The 22,818-nt window shown below is 49.0% G+C and overlaps 4 protein-coding genes across 4 annotated transcripts in view; 3 read left to right on the top strand and 1 right to left on the bottom strand.

Annotated features, from left to right (window-relative positions):
* Positions 1-22,818, bottom strand: part of mrpl45 (mitochondrial ribosomal protein L45) — a 66,304-nt gene that overhangs the window by 32,297 nt on the left and 11,189 nt on the right.
* c3h6orf120 (chromosome 3 C6orf120 homolog) lies at positions 67-2,441 on the top strand. The gene is made up of 2 exons (XM_056585903.1): positions 67-175; positions 1,035-2,441. The coding sequence occupies exon 2, from the start codon at positions 1,084-1,086 to the stop codon at positions 1,627-1,629; it is 546 nt and encodes a 181-aa protein (XP_056441878.1). The 5' UTR covers positions 67-175; positions 1,035-1,083; the 3' UTR covers positions 1,630-2,441.
* On the top strand, positions 2,789-12,828 carry LOC130379185 (WAS/WASL-interacting protein family member 2-like). Its single transcript, XM_056585872.1, has 8 exons — positions 2,789-3,418; positions 5,004-5,133; positions 5,622-5,751; positions 6,425-6,574; positions 7,923-8,624; positions 9,539-9,793; positions 10,999-11,100; positions 11,868-12,828. Exons 2-8 carry the CDS (start codon positions 5,068-5,070, stop codon positions 11,909-11,911), a joined length of 1,449 nt encoding a protein of 482 aa, XP_056441847.1. The 5' UTR covers positions 2,789-3,418; positions 5,004-5,067; the 3' UTR covers positions 11,912-12,828.
* Positions 14,916-21,152, top strand: LOC130379181 (cell division control protein 6 homolog). Its single transcript, XM_056585865.1, is given in 14 exon segments — positions 14,916-15,023; positions 15,378-15,618; positions 15,911-16,174; positions 16,435-16,634; positions 17,039-17,196; positions 17,390-17,416; positions 17,418-17,494; positions 17,608-17,747; positions 18,236-18,336; positions 18,514-18,581; positions 18,818-18,993; positions 19,107-19,247; positions 20,306-20,324; positions 20,327-21,152. Coding segments are annotated over 13 exon segments (1,677 nt in total). The 5' UTR covers positions 14,916-15,023; positions 15,378-15,380; the 3' UTR covers positions 20,395-21,152.

Below are 22,818 nucleotides of genomic sequence, written 5' to 3'. Positions count from 1 at the left end.
TAAAATCCATGAGTTCAAATTGCATGTCTCGCACTGCACTCTGGGGGCAGTAGTTCTACATATCCGGCTGTAGGAAGAGGAAGTTCACTGAACTTTTTGTTTCAGGTGGCTTTAAAAAAAATAATAAAAGCTACCTGTCGGGAAACGGGCGTGTAAATAATGACAGCGATGAATTGTAAGTCATCAATCGTTTCGATAGTGCTCCGGAAAATATCTAACATTAAGTTACTAGTCCGTTTCTGACTTCGCAATTGCAACTCTTACAACCACGTTATCAGTAATTAGCTTCGCTTTAGCATTGTGTTAGCATTGCAGGTTTGTTAGCTTTGAGAGCTAGTCTGATCGGTGTTAACATAGCATTACGTCAACATACATCCCATTCCCGCTACAAACGTACATAATCCAAGGGTAAAAACAATTTGACATGGGCATGTCTGGTTCATTATTTTTAAACGTGGTAGCGTGTAGCTTTGAGCAACCAGCTTCCAATTATATTCTAGCAGTAATAATACATAGTCTTTGTTGCCATGTCTCTTTGTCTTTCTATATCTGACTGTAATGACGGAAAGGTTTAGAAAACACTCCCCTCACTGCTTTAGGTCAAGCTGTTTAATCATCCTATTTATAGAAGCGGTTAAGAGCCAAACCACTTGTTCCACTTGTCAACCTGAGAAGTTGGTTTAAAACCCTTCTGCCAGATCACGTATCCAGCGAGTCTGACTGTCGCGACCTTTATTACTCTATAACAAATCATATTACAGTGAGTCTGGCTGCTGGGTCCTTTTAAACTCTGTAACAAAACACTAATAAAGTGAGTCTGGCTGCTGTGTTCTTTCAACTCTCTAAGACCATTCTTCAATAATATATATATTCAATTATCTAGCATATAGATAGCAGCCAATAATTCAAGCCTGAACTGTTTACATTTACTTTGACTGTCTCCCATTTTCTTTCCTAATACTCTTGTGTATAGACATACTGTGGTCTTTTGTAGTTTTTGAACCAGATGTGCAACCTGCTCTGCTGCTCCTCAGGTTCCTCCCTGACATCCAGCCGTTGACAGCCTGACATGCGGTTGTCGCGATGCTGTGCTGTAGCGTCCTAGTTCTGCTGCTGCTGTCCCAGGCCGGGGGCCTCCAGCCACCCACGGACGAGGACGGCCTGCCACAGGAGTTCACGCTGCTCCACGTGGTCCAGGGTCACATCGGCGCCGGGAATTACAGCTACCTGCGCCTCAACCACGACGGGAGGATCGTCCTTCTCATGCGCAGCCTGAAGGGAGACGCCGACCTGTACGTGTCCGACAAGACCCTGCGGCCCAGTTTCGACACGTACAAGCTGCAGTCCACCACCTGCGGCCAGGACCTGGTGGTTGTGCCCGGGGACTTTGTGAGGCCCGTTGGCATCGGTATCTATGGCCACCCATCCTACCTGGAGAGTGAGTTTGAGATGCGGGTCTTCTACGACCAGACTGTGAAGCTGGACCCCTTTGAGAAGATCTCCTCTGAGGAGCCAGGTGGACGCAAGAAGTTCCCCCAGGGCTCCGAGGAGGACTTTCAGGAGGAGGAGTCGATCTTCTGGACTATTCTAATTGGTCTGTTGAAAATTATAGTGGAGATTTTATTCTGAGCGGGGTTGTATCAGAAGGCTCGCCACTCTGTCTGTCTCTAATCACTGGCAGCAACAAGGCCCCCGCCTCCCCGGATGAACGTTGGTAATTTATTCAGGCCATGCTTATTAATATTCATATTTATATGATTCTCCCACACAGATTGATACAGTCTTAATGATGAGAAGCATACTAATCATGAGGTGATATGTTTTGTTCATCTGTAGAGGAGGTACTGTTCGTCCCTCTAGAGAGAGCTGTCTCCCGTTTCAAACTAAAGTCAAGTAATGAGTGACCGTAGGAAATCGGATTAAATATTTTTGGAGGCAAAAATATTTTCTAAAATCCTAGATGAAGACATATGTGCCTAATGGCACGACTGGCTGAGCAGTGACATTGTTGCATGTCAAGTAATGAGATCCCACAACTTGTCTTACTTTTGTCTATTTTTCTATCTAAGTAGCTACATCTGAGTGCGCTTATTCTCGGGGAAACAATTTTGGCAATACACCTGTTGCTGAATATTTGTACTTCCTTCTGAAATCTCCAGTTTTCACTTGGAGACGCAGAAATGCTAACACCCTAGATTGTCAATAATGAACAATTCAGTTTGATAACTTGTGTGTTCACTTGTGCCTGTTGGACAAGCTCTCGATATCAGCATCACACCCTTTGGTTGAATTTAACTTATGCATCAAATATTGATTTAACCAATGAGCAAAAACATTCCAACAGTGCCTTTCGAACCGTTGTCTTTGGGGTGAACAGCCATGCAGTTTCATGCAACTAGTGATGTGTCAATACTGTTTCTGATTAAAGAAATGATCTTTGCACACTTGTCGGAATGTTGTTTTTAATGTCATTGCTAGAAAGGGACAATAAAAGCATAATTGGGAAACTGAAAAGGTTTTATAATCTAAAGACCTAGTCACTATTTTCCACTATTTAGGCTTTTCTTATTTTAATCTAATACATTTTTGTGTCTGTTTGATATACTTTGGGTAACAGAATTAATGTTACAGCTAATGGGTGTTTTCATGTCGAGTTTTCTGCTGGAAGGGGTTTTGTTTTCGCCAGGTACCGGTTAGTACGTGTGTTCTACAGGTACAGGTTATTAGGTGTGTTTCGTGTTACGGTGGGCTGCTTACCTGACTCCATTTTGTGTCGGACGGCCCATTTCCGGGTTCCATGCGAGCTAACGATGAACTCCTAAACAGGCGAGAGAGTACATCTTCGCCTGCAGCTCAACACTGGACAGAAAATGCTGTAGTTTCGATCTGAAATCGCGGATAAAGTGGGCAGACGTTACCGAAAAAGGCACTCCCACACTTCTATCGTATAGCGGCCGGGTGTTTACATTATCAGAAGTACTTTGCAGCTAATTAGCGGACGGTGCTGACACTGACAGCTGGCCCAGGAATACACTTTTCTGCTAGCTATCTTTCTTCAGCTAACTTCTGCTAGTACTGCTAGCTAACTTTAGCTGCGACTGGCTAGTTTTGCTACCTAACTTCTGCTAGCCGACTTTAACCAACTTTAGCTACTGTTTCTAGCCAACTTAAGCAAGTGTTGCTGGATAACTTTAGCTAGCAGGTAGCAACTTGCGCTAGCCTGCGCCGCGACCAAGCCTCTTGGTTAGCAGGCTACATTTGGGGCTATTTCCATGCTAGCGTAAGCGTGGGTCAACATTCGTAATATTATACTGCAACGACAACACTTCCACTATGGACACTGGGATCTTTTGCCACAGCAACATTTTCCATTCATGTTGGTTCTGAGGACGAGGTTGTCCACCCCCTGTAAGTTAAGGTAAGTCACTATTCAATTGGTTGGTGTGCTTCACAGTACGGACAGGTCGCATGTTTACCAGCTGTAGGGATCATGTGTTGAAGGGTTGTTCCTCTGCTATTAACCCCCAACGACTCTCCGTTCGCATTAACCAAGGTTGTGTGTGAATATTTGTATATACATGTACTTGGTACATCACGCAATATCTGAGACTGATTCTGTTAATTATTTTCGGGTGAGTTTTATTAGAGGAATAGTTGTGGTTCCGTAGGGACAATCTTGCAAACAAGGCCGGGGTAAGAAAGCTAGAACTGTCAGTCAGTGGGCCTAGAAGGAGAGTTATTTCGTCGAGCACCGAGGCTCACTTCCTTATTACCTGTACTTTCTCCAGGTGTATCTCACCATGGCCCAATCCTATGCCAAAATAAGTACAAGTTGAGCCGTGACCTACTTCAGACCTCACGGTACTGTAATCTTGTAAGTAGAGGTATACACACTGTTCTTTAAATAAGTAACTTCACTTTAGAACAAGTATGTCTCCCATTCCAAAGTCCTATAAATTCACAATGCATAAGAGCTTTGTCCAACAAATGCATCTGTGTTCTGAAGGGCCTTAGCAAAGTAAAGGAAACAGTATTGTCAGAGGGAGTAAAAACTAGTAGTTCAGGAATTTAGTTATTTCTCAGTGCAGCTGTTCCTTTTTCGGTTTTCCACCGCTGTAAAAGAGGAGCCCATCATCTTTCCCCTTTCTTGAGATTTGAAACAGAAAATTTAACCCATAGGAAGCCACAACTATTCCAAAGGATCCTCTGCCGCTCTGGAATATCTGTGGCTTTGGCCGAGGTTATGCGGACCCAGCAGATATTCGATTATTCTTTAATTTTTTTTATAAACAGTTTAGCTTTCTCTGCCATGGCCTAGCAGCAGTGCCTTTGCAGTAAGCTAGCTGTCTCTGCTTGTGACTGGCAAGCTTGCTCAGTGACATTCCTTTAGTTTTCCCTCCGTGAAAACCTGCTGTAGCGTTTAGTAAGGCGGGGGGAGGAGGGGTGGGGCAGCCGCCAGCCTAACATGCTGGATCAACAATGATCCCTGAGAGGCCAACTGGTTCGGGAAGATCCACTCACCTGCACCCCTTAGCAACCATACATCTCTCGGCCTGTGCCTCCTCTCCTGCACCCTGTATGCTGCTGCTGCCGCAGAATACATGTTGGATTAACTACAGCAATGACAGTCAGGAAGTCATGAGTTAAAAATGTCAACAAAGGTCAATAGGGAAATCTGTTCAGTGCAACCTGCGGTTCAGTGCAACCTTTCTGATAGAAAAAAACACATCCACTGCTTTTGGGTCACAATTCACATCCACTGCATACATGGATTTATTATAACTAGTACAGTGCCCGTTCAAAACGTGCCTGTTTCGAACAGACTGACGGGATGGCCTCAGTATTGCTCCTTGAAGTTTTCCTCAGAACTGCTCGTCCAAACAACTTCACACACTACACTGAATTTCCTTGAGTCCTCCGCAATACAACCGTAAAATTGGAAGTCGGTCTGATTAATGGTTATCGTGAGAATGACGCCCGGTTGTTTGTCTTTCTCTCTCCAGGCGAGAGTGTTCTACCTCCACAGTGAGTCGGTGAACCCCCTGACTCAGAAGTGCCAAGACCAGCATGCCCCCTCCTCCCCCCCCTCCCCCGGGGCCTCCGCCTCCTCCCGCTCCTCCCACCTTCAGCCAGGTCAGTAAAGGGGGTGTGTGTAAGTTTGTCCGACACTTGTCTCGGCCTCGGCCAGCCAAATTAACATAACTGCTATTAAATAATCACCTCCTCAACACAATACATACTACATACGATTATCATCAACTTGGTGGTTAACAATCCATCCTAGAGTTATTCTGCACTAATTTCAGTTGTTGTACAGTACACATGTTTTGGAAGTAAGAATGGCAAGTGAGGGATACTCAATCTTTAAGATCAATCCACATTAGTCATGGCAATTGTTGAAGAACAATTAATCCACAATCAATCCATTGTTTTGGACGGATGTATTAATATTAAGGCATTGGGCAGAGCCTTTAACCAACGTGACTTACAATGAACCGGTAGAGCAACGTGCTCAAGCATGCCTACAGGTATACTGCAGATATTGGTGCTAGGAACCCCGACCATTTTCAGCTGGGATTTACATTCCCCGACCACTAACCTGAAGATGGTTCTTCTTGCAGGCAAACACGACGCCTTCCAAGTTGAATCGCGATGGTACCAAGGACAGAGGAGCTCTGCTCTCAGACATCTGTAAAGGTGCCCGGCTCAAGAAGACAGCCATCAACGACCGAAGCGCACCGGTCATAGAGAGTAAGTAATATCACACTATAGCTCCCATCATAGAGATGACTTATAGAACACTATAGCACCCATCATAGAGATGACTTATAGAACACTATAGCACACTCATAGAGATGACTTATAGAACACTATAGCAACCGTCATAGAGAATGAGTTATAGAACACTATAGCACCCGTCATAGAGAATGAGTTATAGAACACTATAGCACCCGTCATAGAGAATGAGTTATAGGACACTATAGCACCCGTCATAGAGATGACTTATAGAACACTATAGCACCCGTCATAGAGAATGACTTATAGAACACTATAGCACCCGTCATAGAGAATGACTTATAGAACACTATAGCACCCGTCATAGAGAATGAGTTATAGAACACTATAGCACCCGTCATAGAGAATGAGTTATAGATCACTATAGCACCCGTCATAGAGAATGACTTATAGAACACTATAGCACCCGTCATAGAGATGACTTATAGAACACTATAGCACCCGTCATAGAGAATGACTTATAGAACACTATAGCACCCGTCATAGAGAATGAGTTATATAACACTGTAGCACCATTAAAATAAGCTCATACGCCAGCCTCCGGTGACTCCTCATGCATGCATACATACGTATCTTTAACATATTTTCACTAGTTGGATATATGTTGATGACTTTGCTACTTCCTCAGAATCAGGAGGTGGAGGTGGAGGAGGAGGAGGTGGTGGTGGAGGAGGAGGAGGAGGAGGAGGAGGAGGAGGAGGAGGTTTTGGAGGAGGAGGACCAATGCCAATGGGAGGTCTTTTCCAAGGAGGCGTGCCCAAATTGCGACCAGTTGGAGGTAAAATACTGACATACTGACGCACTATAGATCGACATGGTTGCGTAGTTCAGGAATGGACAAGAACATATACATATCCCACCATACAAACGATATCCTTTATCCAATGAGTAGAAACTGAACAGGTTGAATGTTGAAGAAAGTTCCAAGATTGGAGGATAATTTACGAAATAGTTAAGATTAACTATTTCATAAGAATTTATGAAATAGTTAAGACCGTCTACACTGTCACAAAATGAGTATCTGAAGGGCACAGATCTGCTCTCCCCTTTTAATAACAAAACCTTTTCATGGAGCTTCAATAAACATCAACCCTCTCTCTCAGACCTTGCTGTTTTGAATATCCCGTAAAGGTTGATTTATTCAACTACGCGCCAGGGCCCGCGTCCTCTGCCCTGCTACATGTTGTGGTTCCTCTATTACAGCAAAGCTAAGCAGGGTCACACATGTTCATTGGTACAACACATCGTTTCCATTTAACAAAGATCACTGGACGTCACTGAAGACGGGGCTTATGGTGGATTACGCTCAGTCACAGAAACAGAAGTATAATTACAAGCATATATAATAACAAGCACCGCTGTGTCCATTCAACGTAGAATTGATTGAACATAATCCCCTATTATATGCTAAAGGAACAATGCTGTGGATAAAAGTGTCTACTAAATTCCCTTAATGTAACAAGCAAGAGTTTAGTTTTTAAAGCTAGCTCCAGTCCAAATCACCTGCTCCTCGCCCCTGCTCCTCCCTACTCTCTCCATACCCGCCCACCCTCAAAAAGCGAGCTTTGCTGAAAAGACTCACCTTGAGGTTTCTGTTGTCAGGGCCATCCCAGTAGCCTCAAGGCTGTAATTGACCTGCTGCAGACAACGCATACGTATACAGATCATGGCTGCCATGTGTATTCTGCGACCGTGGTGCGTCAGTCGCGCAGGCGAACCCGACACGTCCGCAAGATGCAATACTGACAAGAAAGTGGGGGGCGATCGAGGGAATAAACAGTGACCTCGAGGTCAGAGTCGGGGAAGTTATTATAAGCATGGCAGAAAGTTTCGAGGAGAGACTGTCGGACCTAGTCCGCAATTTCCCACACCTGTAGGATATCAATCTTTCGATGCAATTTTCTGCCGCCGCGTAATGCCGCAGCAAGTCGGAACACAGGACACAGCAGGTCGTAGCAGGTCGCATACGCTTACGCTTGGTGTTACAGCAAGTCTAATCCAGCCCCTAAAGTGAGCGTCGCCATGACGCTGCGTTTCAGAGCACCCTTTTCAACTGAACCGTGGACGTAGTGTGCCTTTTTGGATTGTGGTTCTGATGCATGTTCTCCGTGTTCTACCTCCTCCAGACGGAACGGTGGGTCGCTCCGCGCTGCGACCCCCAGCCTCCCGGCCCAGTGCCCCCCGCCCCCCCTCCGGCCGTTCCTCCTCCCCCTCCCCCCCTATTGAGCACAAGCCTGCCCCGCCCGACCACCAGCGCTCCCACCGCCCCTCCCTCCCGGACCTCTCCCGCCCCCCTAGTTCCTCCTCTGGCTCGTCCCACTCCTCCGGGGGCGGCATGAAGAACAGCACCTCGGCCCCGCCGCCTCCGCCGCCCTTCAACCGCGGCGGGGGTGGCGGGCGCTCCAACCCTCCCCCGGAGAGGACCCAGAAGGCCCCCGCCCTCCCGTCCTCCCACCACAGCCGAGAGAAACCCCTCCCCCCCACGCCTGGCCGAGGCCCCTCCTACAGCCCCTCGGTCCCGCCCCCTTCCATGAAGCCACCTTCCTCCTCCTCCTCCTCCAGCAGACCCTCCCCCACGGGGGGCTCCTCGGCGCCTCCCCCTCCTCCCCCCTACCGCCATCCCCCGGGGGGAGGGTCCAACGGGCCGAGCTACGTGGACGGGGCTCCGGAGCTGCCCCAGCGCCAGAACTCCCTGCACAAGAAGACCCCCAACAGCGGAGGCTCGCACGGACGCACCCACGCCCCCCCGCCTCCACCCTCGCCCTCCCCCGGCCCGCAGGGTGGCAGACCCCCTCCGCCCGCCAGGGAGCCACCGGGCCGCAGAACAGGTGATCTACACCCCCCCCCCCCATAACCCTGCACCACCTTAACCACCGCCCGAGTCTAGCTGACCACCCTACTGTAGTTGACATTATCCTTCACCACCCTATGCTGACCTTCACAACGCTATACTATCCTACACCACCCTACACTATCATCCTCCACCCTACTCAGCCATATAATAGCAATCATCAGCGGACGCCAGCCCGTCACCACCTCTACACTACCCGGCTGCACCCTCCAGATCATTTAACGGTAGAAGTAAAAGCTTAATGAGCGTGGTCTGGTTTGGTATAGGCTGCTCCACATAAGACAGAAAGGATGAGACGTGCTATACATGAGGGACCCCAGCAGTCCCACATATCAGGCCCCTTACCCCCTCTCCTGCTCAGCAGTAGAAGAAGTGTGTGTGTGTGTGTGTGTGTGTGTGTGTGTGTGTGGTGTGTGTGTGTGTGTGTGTGTGGGTGTGTGTGTGTGTGTGTGTGTGTGTGTGTGTGTGTGTGTGTGACTGTGGACCTCTGATCTGATACCTTGCTATCTTTCTGAATAGATTGTCTGAAGGCCAATGGCATTATACGTTAACTAAAGCTTTGAATATGCTCATTAATGATTAATGATCATCACTGCAGTGCAGCCATCTTTGTCACTCAGAATATAAGAACAAAGGTGCCAAAGCCAACCTCTGCATCACTATGGATATAAGACAGTGGCTAGGTTAGTTTTAACCTGAACCAAGGCCCCTCATGTGTTCTGCTCCCTCTCCGTCCAGTCAGAAGCTGGTTCTAATGTGTGTGTGTGTGTGGGTGTGTGTGTGTGTGTGTGTGTGTGTGTGTGGTGTGGTGTGTGTGGTGTGTGTGTGGTGTGTGGTGTGGTGTGTGTGTGTGTGTGTGTGTGTGTGTGTGGTGTGGTGTGTGTCCTGCAGCTCCTCAGGCTCCCCATCCAGGCACCCGCAACGGCGGCGGTCGGGACGCCCCGCCCCCTCCACCTCCCTATCGCGGCCACAGCTCAGGTTCCTCCGAGCCTCACAGCAGGGGGGGTAGCAAACCTCCTCCTCCACCCTCCCTCTCCTCCTCCTCCCTCTCCTCCCTCTCCTCCTCCCGCACCCCGGCCGTTCCTCCCCCGCCGCCGCCTCCCCTCCGCAACGGCCACTCCAGCTCCTCCTCCAAGTCCATCGTAGGTGAGTAACCCCCCCCTGGCCTCCATGACCCCCACCCACCCGGCCTCCGTCATCACCCCCACCCGGCCTCCGTCATCACCCCCACCTGGCCTCCGTCATCACCCCACCAAGCCTCCGTCATCACCCCCACATGGCCTCCGTCATCACCCCCACATGGCCTCCGTCATCACCCCCACCCGGCCTCCGTCATCACCCCCACCAAGCCTCCGTCATCACCCCCACATGGCCTCCGTCATCACCCCCACCAAGCCTCCGTCATCACCCCCACTAAGCCTCCGTCATCACCCCCACCAAGCCTCCGTCATCACCCCCACCCAGCCTAGCTCATCACCCCCACCCCATCTTCCATCATCACCCCCACCCGGCCTCCATCATCACCCCACTCGGCCTCCGTCATCACCACCACCCGACCTCCGTCATCACCCCCACCCAGCCTAGCTCATCACCCCCACCCCAGCCTCCGTCATCACCCCCAACCGGCCTCCATCATCACCCCCACCCAGCCTCCGTCATCACCCCCAACCGGCCTCCGTCATCACCCCCACCCGGCCCCCATCATCACCCCCACCCAGCCTAGCTCATCACCCCCACCCCAGCCTCCGTCACCCCCACCCGGCCTCCATCATCACCCCCAACCGGCCTCCGTCATCACCCCAACCCGCCCTCCATCATCACCCCCACCCGGCCTAGCTCATCACCCCCACCCCAGCCTCCGTCATCACCCCCAACCGGCCTCCATCATCACCCCCACCCAGCCTCCGTCATCACCCCCAACCGGCCTCCGTCATCACCCCCACCCGGCCCCCATCATCACCCCCACCCAGCCTAGCTCATCACCCCCACCCCAGCCGCCGTCATCACCCCACCCGGCCTCCATCATCACCCCCAACCGGCCTCCGTCATCACCCCAACCCGCCCTCCATCATCACCCCCACCCGGCCCCCATCATCACCCCCAACCAGCCTACCTCATCACCCCAACCCGACATCCATCATCAACCCCACCGAGCCTCCATCATCAACCCCCATCCCTGACCCCGCCTCCATCACCACCCTCACCTTCCACCCGTCATCCAGCCACACCCCCAACCAATATTCACCCTCATCAACACCCACTTAACTGACGTTCACCCTCACCACACACTACTTTTTGAACTATCCCCCTCGCCCTAAAATTCTCCATGTGTGTTATCGTCCTTTTCACAGATGACTTTGAATCCAAGTTTAACTTCCATCCTGTTGAAGACCTCCCCCCACCAGAGGAGTACCGGCCCTTCAGCAGGGTGTACCCCAGCAAGGGCACCAAGGGTAGGGCACCGTTTCACCATGCACCCTCTTACGGGCACGAGGTCCATGGAAGCGTACTCTTGTCCGAATCGCTCTTTGACAAAGTGGTAGTGGTGATGCAGTCATGATGCCGACTATCCAGGCTGGCTTATCTCTTTATCAATATTCCAGTAGTTAGAGAAATGTGTCATTTATTGCTGAAAGGGTGGTGACTAGGTAGATATGATAGTGACTATGTAAGTATGAGAAGACCAGGAGGTTGCAACAGGTTTTTATCTAAGGCCAAAAGAAGCTCAAAGAGTAGACAACAAATACATTTTCGTCAAAAATACCAAAGAAATGTTCGCCATCACTGAGTTGGGGTATGGAACAAGAAAAAAGTAATAATTGGTTAAGCTAGTTTAAAATGGTCGCCCATGACATCCGAGGCAGCGCGTGTTGCTGATGTCACAGGCTTGAATGACCTCACCGGCTACTAATCTGAGCTATTCAGGAAACCATATGGACAGAAAAGGTGAGTTATACGGCATGCACAGCTACGCAGGTATGCAATAGCATTCTACGCCAGTGCTCACATTTACTGTTATCAGTAATTATACCTATCTAGTCATTAACATACTTGCCTGCTCACTATCATACCTTCCTGGTCACTATCATACCTACCTGGCCACCTTCATTAATGATCATAGCAGGAAGGAAGTAGAGCAGCAGGTAAGCCAGCCTCTGCCGGCAGGTGTTGTGGTGCAGCGAGGAGGTGACCACTGTGCTAACATGTCCTCCTCCTCCAGGTATGATGCGAGGAGCCCCCCCAGCGCCCCCTGTAGGGAGGTGAGCGCATGGCATCCTCTGCTCCACCACACCAGGACTCAACTCACTTTGACCAATCACAGGACATATGGGGGTGGGGGGTGGTTTAAGTGTGTAGACACGCACACTTAGCACACAACACTAAAGACACACTTAACACTAAAGACACACCAACACACATTTGACACACCAACACTAAAGACGCACATCAACACTTGAGACAAACACACTAAACACAAAAGACTAAAGAGCCACACACTAAGGTTATGGGACAGCAAGACACTAAAGACACGCTGCAGAGCTACACTGAACACCAGCTGGAGGCATGCATGGGTTTGAGGAAACGTCTCCTGAATGCCGCGGACTATCGTCTGGGTGCTGACCCGCTGCACTGTGACCATGTGACCCGGGTCGTCACGCCACACTGACACTGAGGACCTACATCGGAAGAAGAAAAACAGAAAAAAAGTAAACCCAATGCATTCCCTTCTGTTCCTCTCTCCTTGCGACTCATTCCATGAAAATGTTCTGATTATGTTTTGTATACTGCGTTCCCTTCAGCCCTCCAGGGTACTATTATCTTAGCTGAGTGATGCTTCGACCCTCCTGGGCCGCCACCAGTGGCTGGGAGCACCATTGAGGATTTATTATTTCCTTTTTGTTCTTTTGTTTAGAATCTATGATTGAGTTTGTCTTTGATAGCCATTCCAGTAGTGCCAGGGAGGAGGAGGAGGAGGAGGTGAGGAGGGGTGGAGGGGTTGTGACCAAGCAACCAAGTGCCAAACGTGTGCATAGTGAGCCAAGCATGTCCGTTGACGACATGTATGTAAAATCCTCTATCAGACTAGCATTATGTAGAATACCTGCATGCTTCAAGAAATTCCCAATATATTACTATCTATGTAAATGCATCATCACACACACACAATAATATATATATATATATATATATATATATATATATATATATATATATATATATATATATATATATATACACAAACAAAACTTTCATAAGAAATGTGTTTTTGTCAATTCGACTGTGCCCCTGCAGGCTTGCTGCCATCTGGTCTTTAAGAACAGCATGGGGAGTACGGGTAGCTACAGAACAGCCAATCAGGCTCTGTTTAAACACGGCTTGCTTCCTGTTGGGGGAGCAGATGCCGAAGGGAAGAAACACATGAACACGCACACACACGATAGCTCTTCCAGAAGTCTTATTTTATATTTTATCACCTGCAATATCTGACCGTACTTGTGCTGCTGGTGAAGACAGAATTTCAGGTGTTTAGATTGTTGTGATTATTGCTATGCAAGGAATGTTGTGACGATATGACGCTCATCGCTGAGAACCCCCAGAGGCTCCAGGGGTCTGTGGGCGCAGAGCTCTTCGTCCCCCGTGGTCTCTTCCCTGCTCGTCGTCTACACACACTACTTCTTATTGGATTTCCGCTCCTCTGAACGGGAACCATTCAATGGAGCAGAACCTCTCGCTGGTCCTTGCCTTATACCTTGACCTAACGACCGGTTCCAGCGAAACAGGGCTCCGTTATGTTTTTATCACGTCTTCGTCGTTTGTCAGGGGACTCCAGAGGAGGGGCTTGGTGGGGCGGGGGGGAGGGAGAAACTAAAATAATCGATTATATTTGAAAAATGCAAGAAAATATTGTATATTTACATTAAAGCTAATGAATATGATAACCATAGTTATTGATCTATTTTTATGTTGTAAAAAGCTTGTAATATAGGAACAAAAATGGGGGGAAGGGAAGTCATGGAGTGACAGGGCTCAGCCCCGTAGCCCCGCCCCTAGGGAGGACTAGCAGCACTGCTCTGAGTGGATGAGATGGTGAAGGGTGTGTGCAGATGAATGGATGAATGCTGGGTGAGAAGGTATGGATCAGGAGAGTGAGTGCAGCTAGGGTTGTGAGGTGACGGTTTGGTCTAGTTGTTCCTCACTCTGTCACGCTGTCGGCCATGTTATGTTAATCAGCCATCTTTTAATCATGTGATCAATTGAAATAAACATGTATTTTGGGGAAAAGGGTCTTGGTGCACTGTGGTTTGTCGTGTGGTTTTTCAAAGGTGCAACAGAAGATGTTACAATGCAAGCGTTTAACATGTTGATATAATTTAAATGTACAAATATGCAAATATCATGATAAATATAATGTATGTTTTTCAAAAAATATTTCTAAGATAAGGATAATTACTCTTAAATAAAATATTTCTCGATTTATTTTAGATGAACTCTAACCCGAAAACTTGTCTGAAGTCACCATTTCTTAGTTTGTACATATATTAAAACTAAAGAGTAAAGTAAACTAAATGTTAACTGGACAAACATTATACTGCATTATGGGAAATTGAGCCCGGAAGTCCTTCTTCCGCCTAACAGTATATCATTGATATAAATAAGTGGTGTAACTATTAATGTGATGGCCAAAGGCTTCCTATTTTTTTAATACGTGGTTCTCACGTAGGATTAATTAAAAAATGTAATGAAGGGGTTCCGACCACAAAGAGATTGAGTTGAGTGTGGTCGTCTGTCCTGATTAAATTAATACTTGCTCTAGTGTTGCTTTGAATATATTCTCGGTAGAGGAATACAATGGCGGTAGTGATTACAAAAGTGCTGGTAAATAACGCCCTAAAGTTTTGATGTAGTTATCGGGTTGATTACACGAACCTTTGTCTCACTCAAATATTTAGTAAACAACGAATACGATTATATTCTGTATTGATTGATCAAACACAATCATATCAGTGTGTTTTATCATTAATGTCTGGCCGCTGACTAGTTTTTCAGCTTATGTCAAACAAGGGACAGAGTTTTCGAATCCAACCAAACAGCTGTCCTTCCCGGGAAAATATAATTCCGCCAAAACAACGTCATTGAATCTCCCGCCATTGAGTTCCGAGTAACCGGAAGGTGACGACTCCTCGGGTTGAGCCAATGAGAGCGTGGGAAACCAGGTCAATGGTGTTCGGGGACCAATCAGAGCCCAGCAATTTCTGGTGACCTCAGGAGAAGGGAGAATATTTGGCGCAACTTTTGTAGTCTCAGTATTGGAAGAAAGCTAGTCTTCAGCGGTCTAGTGTAAACCTGATCAACAACTACCAACAAATCAGCAAAGGTAACACTGTAATTTAACTTATCCCGATAATACTTGCTTTCGATCTAGCACTTTATTTAAAGTTTTAGGTATAAAACATGCTAGCAAGTAGATCTGTGGTGACTGAGGTTTCCGGAGCGCTTTTAATTTTGGATTGTTCGAATGGCGCCAATACAATCTCGGGTTGTTTTTAAGGCACTGCCGTTCTGTATCTGTATCTACATTTGTCAGTTTTCTTATCAAGCACTAGTTGTTGGAATTGTTAGCAGTAAAGTTGAACCAAATACCGAATCATCTTTCCTTCCTGTATGGCTGAATTTAGCGTCACCCGTTCACCAACCTATGTGTACGTCTAATCGTCCTCGTTTTAAACAGAACATGCCCAGCACACGCTCCAAGGGACAGGTCCAGCCCGCTCTGCCCTTCCCTCGACGCAAGTCCTGCCGTCCAGTGTCCAACAAGTCGACGATCCCCCTGGAGAATGAACCTCCGGCTCCCAGTCCCGAGAAGTGCAAGCTTCTTCCCCAAAGCCTGACCTCGGTCCGGCTATGTCCCATCAACCCACTCTCCCCGACCCTGCCACACAGAATACCCCTCAGCCCCCGCAAGCGAACAGGTAAGAACAGGATCCAGTATCCACCACTGTCGAAACATGCTTCATGATATTCCATACAAAATGCCCTACACAATTACATGTGATGTATTATCATACAGCTGGTATTTTATTTGTCCTGTATTTCTGTTAAAAACATGACTGCATATTTATTAATTGAATTAGCTTACTTTCTTATTGAGTTACAATTGACAAATGGAAAGATAATAAAAAATATAATTCCATATCTTTCATGCGTGTGTATGTGCGCGTGTCTAGCTGGTACTGTGTCTGACACCATGTTTTGGTTTCCAAGGTGACGACAATGTCAGCATCCTGGGCGTCAACCTGCTGGGATCGCCACCGAAACAGAGCAGACCCACCCCAAGAGCATCGCCACGGAAACTCTTCAACGACAACTGCGAGAACTCGCCGCTGCAGCCGTGCCGCACAATGGCCCCTCCCTCTCCCAAGCCGATGTCTCCCAACGCCAGGCCCTCCCCCAGACGGCAGGCCGCGCTGCCAGCAAGCCCAGCCCATTCCAACGTGAAGTCTGCGGTCGCTCGTCTGTTTGCAGAGAGTAGGTCCACTTGTTGTCGTGTTCACTATCTGTGTTTGTAGGCTGATAAGGCTTCACTGGTTCCTCAGTTCACCTAGGTACCATCAGTAGGCCAGTGATATAGCACCGTCAGTATTATGAGGAGATGGAGCCTAGGTGTAGTTTGACAATGTGGGGTCGGAGTACACTCACACCTCCCTTCTGTTAATGTCATACACTGGGCTTCATGTCTGACACTCGTATATGACACTCATCATAAATGCGCCCCCCCCCTCCTCCAGGGTCCCGGTACCAGATGGTGAAGCAGTCTCTGCACACGGCCGTCCCGGAGCGCCTTGTGTCCCGGGACGCGGAGCGCGCCGCCATCCGCTCCTTCCTGGAGGAGCGGGCCCTGGGGAGCACCCCCGCCAGCCTCTACATCTCGGGGGCGCCCGGCACCGGCAAGACGGCCTGCTTCCACCGCGTGCTCGCAGACATGAAGGTACTAAACCCAACGCACCCTAACCTCACCGCTGAGGCCAACGCACACAAACCATCAGAACTAAACCTAACGTAAAACCTAATGTCCCCAAACATTAGGACTATCGAAATGCACCTTCACAGCGCCACTAAACACAACGCCCGTAAACCTAACGCACCCTAACATTACCACTTGATTAGATTAATAATGCGTGTCTCAAATTGATTTGACTTGTTCTGGATAAATGGAGGAATGTTTTTGTCATGATTTGTATAAGCCCATATTCAATCTAGCTACCAACTGTCTGTAAGGAATAATGAGCGATGGCACCACTGTTGACCTATCAAGAAGCCTAAAGAACATGTTTTGTGGCTGGTCACTGCTGTTTGTCCTGACTGCCCCCCTGTGTGTCTTCCCTCCCCCAGGAGGCGCTGAGCGAGGTCCAGACGGTGGTGCTGAACTGCATGACCCTCCGCAGCTCCCACTCTATCTTCCCCCTGCTGGCCCAGCGACTAGGGGGCGGGGCCGGGGGCCACTCCAGCAGCGCTCTGCAGAAGCTGCTGACCAGCAACGGGCCCACTGTGTGAGTAGAGCTGGGGTCAGGACGGGTGGACTTCGATTGGAACTGGGGGTGGGGGTGGGGGGTGCAGGTTGGGTCTGGTGATTGGGTGTTGGATTCCCAGCTGTGAGGTTCTGGGTTCTAATCAACCCATTGAGTCTACCAGGTTACTCGTTTCTAAATTGTGACCCCCCCTTCCCCCCCCTCCCTCCTTCAGGCTGCTGGTTCTGGATGAGATGGACCAGGGACAGCAAGTCTCAGGAGGTCCTATACACCATCTTCGAGTGGCCCTACCTGGCCGGCTCTCGCCTCTGTCTCGTTGGTAAGACATCCGGGCCCACCTGAAGGGGCTCTGATCACCTATTTACGTTTATCTGTGGTCTCCATGTCAGCTGATTGTATCATTTATATTAATATTTCCTGATGTCGCGGCAGGTATCGCCAACGCCCTGGACCTGACGGACCGCATCCTGCCGCGCCTGCAGGCCCTGCCCCGCTGCCGGCCCCTGCTGCTTCACTTCCCTCCCTACAGCCGCCAGGAGCTAGCTGCCATCGTCCAGGACCGACTCACTCAGGTGTGTGTATGTGTGGGGTTAGAGCATGGAAACGCGTCCCGAGCCCGAAAGCCGGATCAATATTAAGAAAGGATCCTCGGGTTCGGGGCGGGCTCGGTCACATCAGCGCGATAAGGCATAGGAGTTGGCATGGCGTTGCTTTTATGTTAACGTTCTGTTCCTCGGCACCTCTTGTGTCATTTTGTGGAATTTATCGTTATTGTGGCCTTTTTTGTGAATTTCAATTAGTTAAGATTCTGCGCAACAAGCGCACGTTTACAGCGAGCACATTAACGTGCGCTTGTTGCGCTCACCTCGATAAAGGCATGCTTTCATTCCCATAAATGTAACCGTGTCGGGTTGGGGTCAGGCTCGGCCATGTATATCTTGATGTCGGGTTCGGTTACTTCTCTGTCATACGCTCGCCGGGCTCGGACAGAAAAATGCGGCCCGTTCTGCGCTCTAGTGTGGGTGTGTATTGGTGGTCTAATGCTCGTGTTCCCTCTCAGGCGTCTGGTGACGGGGTTTTGGACGCTTCGGCTGTCCAGTTCTGCGCCAGGAAGGTCTCTGCCGTGTCGGGAGATGCCAGGAAGGCTCTGGACATCTGCAGGTGACTTAACACTCCTTTCTCAACAACACGACTGAGAAACACTTATCACTAATTTATATTTATATTATTTATATTGCCCATTTCCTCTCTCAACCAAACCACTCTAAAGGCTGGCCTCTTGTTACTATGTGTTTTGTTCTGGACACATGCTGAAATGATTCTGTGTCTGGATATCAGGAGAGCCGTTGAGATTGTGGAGGCTGACGACCGCAAGAAAGCAGCGGACCACACTGAAGACGCTAAAGGTAAACCGCTAGCTTAGCCACCACAAACCTCGCTCGCCATATTAAACACTGGCCTAACGACGAGGAAACTAGCCTAGCTGCAATATTAGCCTATCCACAGACGCTAGCCTAGTCATGATGTGACAATACTAGCCACGGTGGTAGCCTAGCCCGTGACGGCCTAGCCCCAACACAGTTCATGTCCTCTACATAGCGACTGTTGTCCTCACCTGCTGCCCTCCCCCCCCCCCCCACAGCGTCTCATGTTGGCGTGCCCCAGGTAGCGCGCGTGTTGTCGGAGGTGTACGGGGACCGCATGGCCTCCTCCGCCGGGGGGGAGGGGGAGAGTTTCCCCCTGCAGCAGAAACTCCTCGTCTGCTGCCTGCTGCTCCTCACAAAGAGCGGCAAACACAAGGAGGTGGTCCTCGGCAAGGTAGACACTTGTATATATATTATTTAATATTATATTTAGTGTCTCTCTCTGGCTCCGGATCTATACCTACTGTCTCTCTCCTCTGATATAAATATACCTCCTGTCTCTCACAGCTGCATGAGGTGTACAGTCGCCTGTGTACGAAGCGGCAGGTGGGGGGCATGGCTCAGGGGGAGTGCCTCTCTCTCTGCTCACTGCTGGAGAGCCGCGGCATCTTCGCCCTCCGCAAGGCCAAGGAGGCGCGACTCACCAAGGTACAGACCGCCCATAAGGCTACCATCCACCTAGGGCTAGCATGCTACCATCCAGCTAGGGCCGGCATGCTATCTAGCATGGGACCATCGCTAGGGCTAGCATGATACCTCCCAGATAGCACTAGCATGATAACTACCATGGGACCACCGCTAGGTCTAGCGTGAGGCCTCCCAGCTAGGGCTAGCGTGAGGCCTCCCAGCTAGGGCTAGCGTGAGGCCTCCCAGCTAGGGCTAGCGTGAGGCCTCCCAGCTAGGGCTAGCGTGAGGCCTCCCAGCTAGGGCTAGCGTGAGGCCTCCCAGCTAGGGCTAGCGTGAGGCCTCCCAGCTAGGGCTAGCGTGAGGCCTCCCAGCTAGGGCTAGCGTGAGGCCTCCCAGCTAGGGCTAGCGTGAGGCCTCCCAGCTAGGGCTAGCGTGAGGCCTCCCAGCTAGGGCTAGCGTGAGGCCTCCCAGCTAGGGCTAGCGTGAGGCCTCCCAGCTAGGGCTAGCGTGAGGCCTCCCAGCTAGGGCTAGCGTGAGGCCTCCCAGCTAGGGTTAGCGTGAGGCCTCCCAGCTAGGGCTAGCGTGAGGCCTCCCAGCTAGGGCTAGCGTGAGGCCTCCAAACTAGGGCTAGCGTGAGGCCTCCCAGCTAGGGCTAGCGTGAGGCCTCCCAGCTAGGGCTAGCGTGAGGCCTCCCAGCTAGGGCTAGCGTGAGGCCTCCCAGCTAGGGCTAGCGTGAGGCCTCCCAGCTAGGGCTAGCGTGAGGCCTCCCAGCTAGGGCTAGCGTGAGGCCTCCCAGCTAGGGCTAGCGTGAGGCCTCCCAGCTAGGGCTAGCGTGAGGTCTCCCAGCTAGGGCTAGCGTGAGGCCTCCCAGCTAGGGCTAGCGTGAGGCCTCCCAGCTAGGGCTAGCGTGAGGCCTCCCAGCTAGGGCTAGCGTGAGGCCTCCCAGCTAGGGCTAGCATGTAACCGATGTATTCTTGTGCGGGTGTTCACAATAGTGACTGACCGCAGGTCACCAGCTGTTCAGAGAGCAGGCAGTGTCCTTGTGGATTCAGTGATGCTGACCCTGTGTCTGTGTTCAGGTGTTCCTGAAGATCGAGGAGGGGATGTGGAGAACGCTCTGAAGGACCGCACCCTACTGGGCAGCATCCTGGAGGCGGGGCTTCCCTGAGCTACAGGCCCCATCTCCTGCTTTACTTATTTAAACTGTTTTATTCATTACTGGCTTTTATTTCTAGGCTAGGCAAACTTTTCAGTTTGGTTTAAGTTTTTTTTTTTTTGTTTATATTGTACTCTACTTCTAGTAGTTTTTAATATGAACTATTCTCTTTATGAGAGAAAGCAATGATTTTTTTTTATTTAAAACTAGGCATGTACATACATAGGCTTTTAAATGAGGTTTATATATAAATTCCTTTTATATATTGAAACCCTGTACAGATACTATTCTCTGCTGGAATAAATGTACATAAATCCGTTGGATCGCTTTATACAAAACCCTTTTGTGTGTGTGATGTGTGTCTCCAACGCTAAAGTAGTTGGAGTAATATTTTACTGTCGACATGAATACGGTCTACCTTTTTATTAATCCTGTTGTGAATAAAAACCGACCCTTTAACACTTGCGAAATACGAGAGGTAGAGAAGGAGGAGGTTTGAAAGATTAACACTAGCACAGAAGGAATGACACAACCTGAGTTGGTTTGCAAAGAACTGATCCGGCATGAAGTGTCAGGTTATAGTCACACACAGTGTTGCTTCCACCTACATGTACTTACCAGTCACAACACTGATACCGGGTCTCGAACTTTGACACCATGTCACCCATTCCATTTCCCCATTACTGAACATGCAGTTATCGTCCTTCCGCAAAATCTCTGTATAATGCATTGTAAAGAAGTGGTACCTTTTTATGTGGAATACATTCATGAAGCTGGCAGTGTTTGACTAGCTGGAGTATTGACCAGTTGACTGAATCTAACCTTTAAGTTAGTGTATGTACAATGAGAGAAGGAGTCCCCAGGGTGCCTTGCCTCTCCGTTGACGTCATGTAGCCCTCGGGGCCAATCAGCTCGGGGCCGTTCAGCTCAGTAACCGGGCAAATGGTTAGAATCTTTATTTTTACAGTCCGTTTCTAAACAGCTACAAATTGGCTGAATCCGAATTCATTGCTCATTGCTCAACCCTACCCCTCATTGCTCAACCCTAACCCTAACTTTTAAGCCGACCCCCTACCTCTACCCTTCTTCCCTTACCAAATGGGTCAAACCTACCCTATGACGTCATCATTAGTCGTAGTCATTAGTCAACTCGAAATGCGTGACCCCAAACCTCAATGTGACCCCCTAGCAGATAACCAGTCACCTGGTAATGCTACAAGGGACAGACTGGCTGCCATTGTCTCGGGCAACGAGCAAGCCCTATTATAAAGATGTTTAAAGGTCCCATGACATGCTATTTTTATGTATTCTTTAATATAGGTATTAGTGGGCAACTAACACAGTATTCAAAGATGTTCCTGAAATTCAGCCGTGGTGCAGAGTTACAGCCACTCCGAGCCAGTCGCACATTGAGCTTCCCCCAAATGCGCTGTTTCGGTGGGCGTGTCAAGGAGGAGGGTGGGGGTGTGGCCCGGAGCCGCTTGCAGCCACATGCGCTCTGTTTACGGTGGTTGTATCGCAATGGCTCGTAGAAACCCAGTCGTTCAAGCCTTTCAGTTTGACCCAGAATCTGATCCGGATAACAAAGCACCTGAAGAAGTTGATGCTCAGCGGCTACAGCAGGACGTCTCTGAATGGTTAAGTTTAATATATTGTGTCTGGATACGGTACTTTAGTTGGTTTGTTTATGTATGCGGTTAGTTATTATCATTTGCTAACGCTAGCCTACGTTGTTGGCTTTTAAAGTTGCTGATTTGCTATCGTTACGCTAGATTAGCATCTATATCAGTCATCTGTGTAGTTTAGAGAAGTCACTGGCTCATTTAATGGGTTAATTTCAAACTATATTGAAGTCATGTTACACATAACCCATGATTTACTCGTGAAGATTTACGTCTAACATCAGCCTATCCACTGTCATATGTATAGCTATAGACACTAACCAGAGCCACTATAGTCAGACCTCTGCCATTATTACATCTACCTTTATTTTATGGATAGGTGCCGTTGTGGAAAATGTGCGACCATGCCCACAGAAGCGGAGAATATTTGCTGCATGGAGATACCGCAGGTAGCACTCTCCACTAAATTGGAAACTTGTCTCTTCATTTGACTAATGCTTAAAAATAAAAACGTAACCTTTCAAATTAGGTTACTAGAAGACTACGGGAGGCCGAACAAGAGCTAGTAATAGTTTACAATCTATTTTTTGTAGTTGTTATTTTTTAATTGTTTTGTTGAAAAAAAGACAGTTGTTAGTGCTCCTGTGATTGGTGTAACTTAATGTGCTTCACACATGTAGCTTTTCATTATGTCTATTGAGGTACATTTTTTGCCCTTAGATGTGGTCACTTCGTTATTCCTCACATTACATCTGTTAAGGTCATACCTTTGGGTCCCAGTCTTCATAGTTCCCCCAATCTTATTTAGGCTCTT

The sequence above is a fragment of the Gadus chalcogrammus genome, chromosome 3 (genome assembly GCF_026213295.1).
Source record: "Gadus chalcogrammus isolate NIFS_2021 chromosome 3, NIFS_Gcha_1.0, whole genome shotgun sequence".
Lineage (NCBI taxonomy): Eukaryota > Metazoa > Chordata > Actinopteri > Gadiformes > Gadidae > Gadus > Gadus chalcogrammus.
This window is presented reverse-complemented; position numbering and strand designations above follow the sequence as displayed.

Coding starts and splice junctions, on each gene's coding strand:
- c3h6orf120 (XM_056585903.1), top strand. CDS start 1,084: ATGCTGTGCTGTAGCGTCCTAGTTCTGCTGCTGCTGTCCCAGGCCGGG.
- LOC130379185 (XM_056585872.1), top strand. CDS start 5,068: ATGCCCCCTCCTCCCCCCCCTCCCCCGGGGCCTCCGCCTCCTCCCGCT. Junction 5,134..5,621: donor CTCCTCCCACCTTCAGCCAG/GTCAGTAAAGGG, acceptor TTCTTCTTGCAG/GCAAACACGACGCCTTCCAA. Junction 8,625..9,538: donor GCCACCGGGCCGCAGAACAG/GTGATCTACACC, acceptor TGTGTCCTGCAG/CTCCTCAGGCTCCCCATCCA.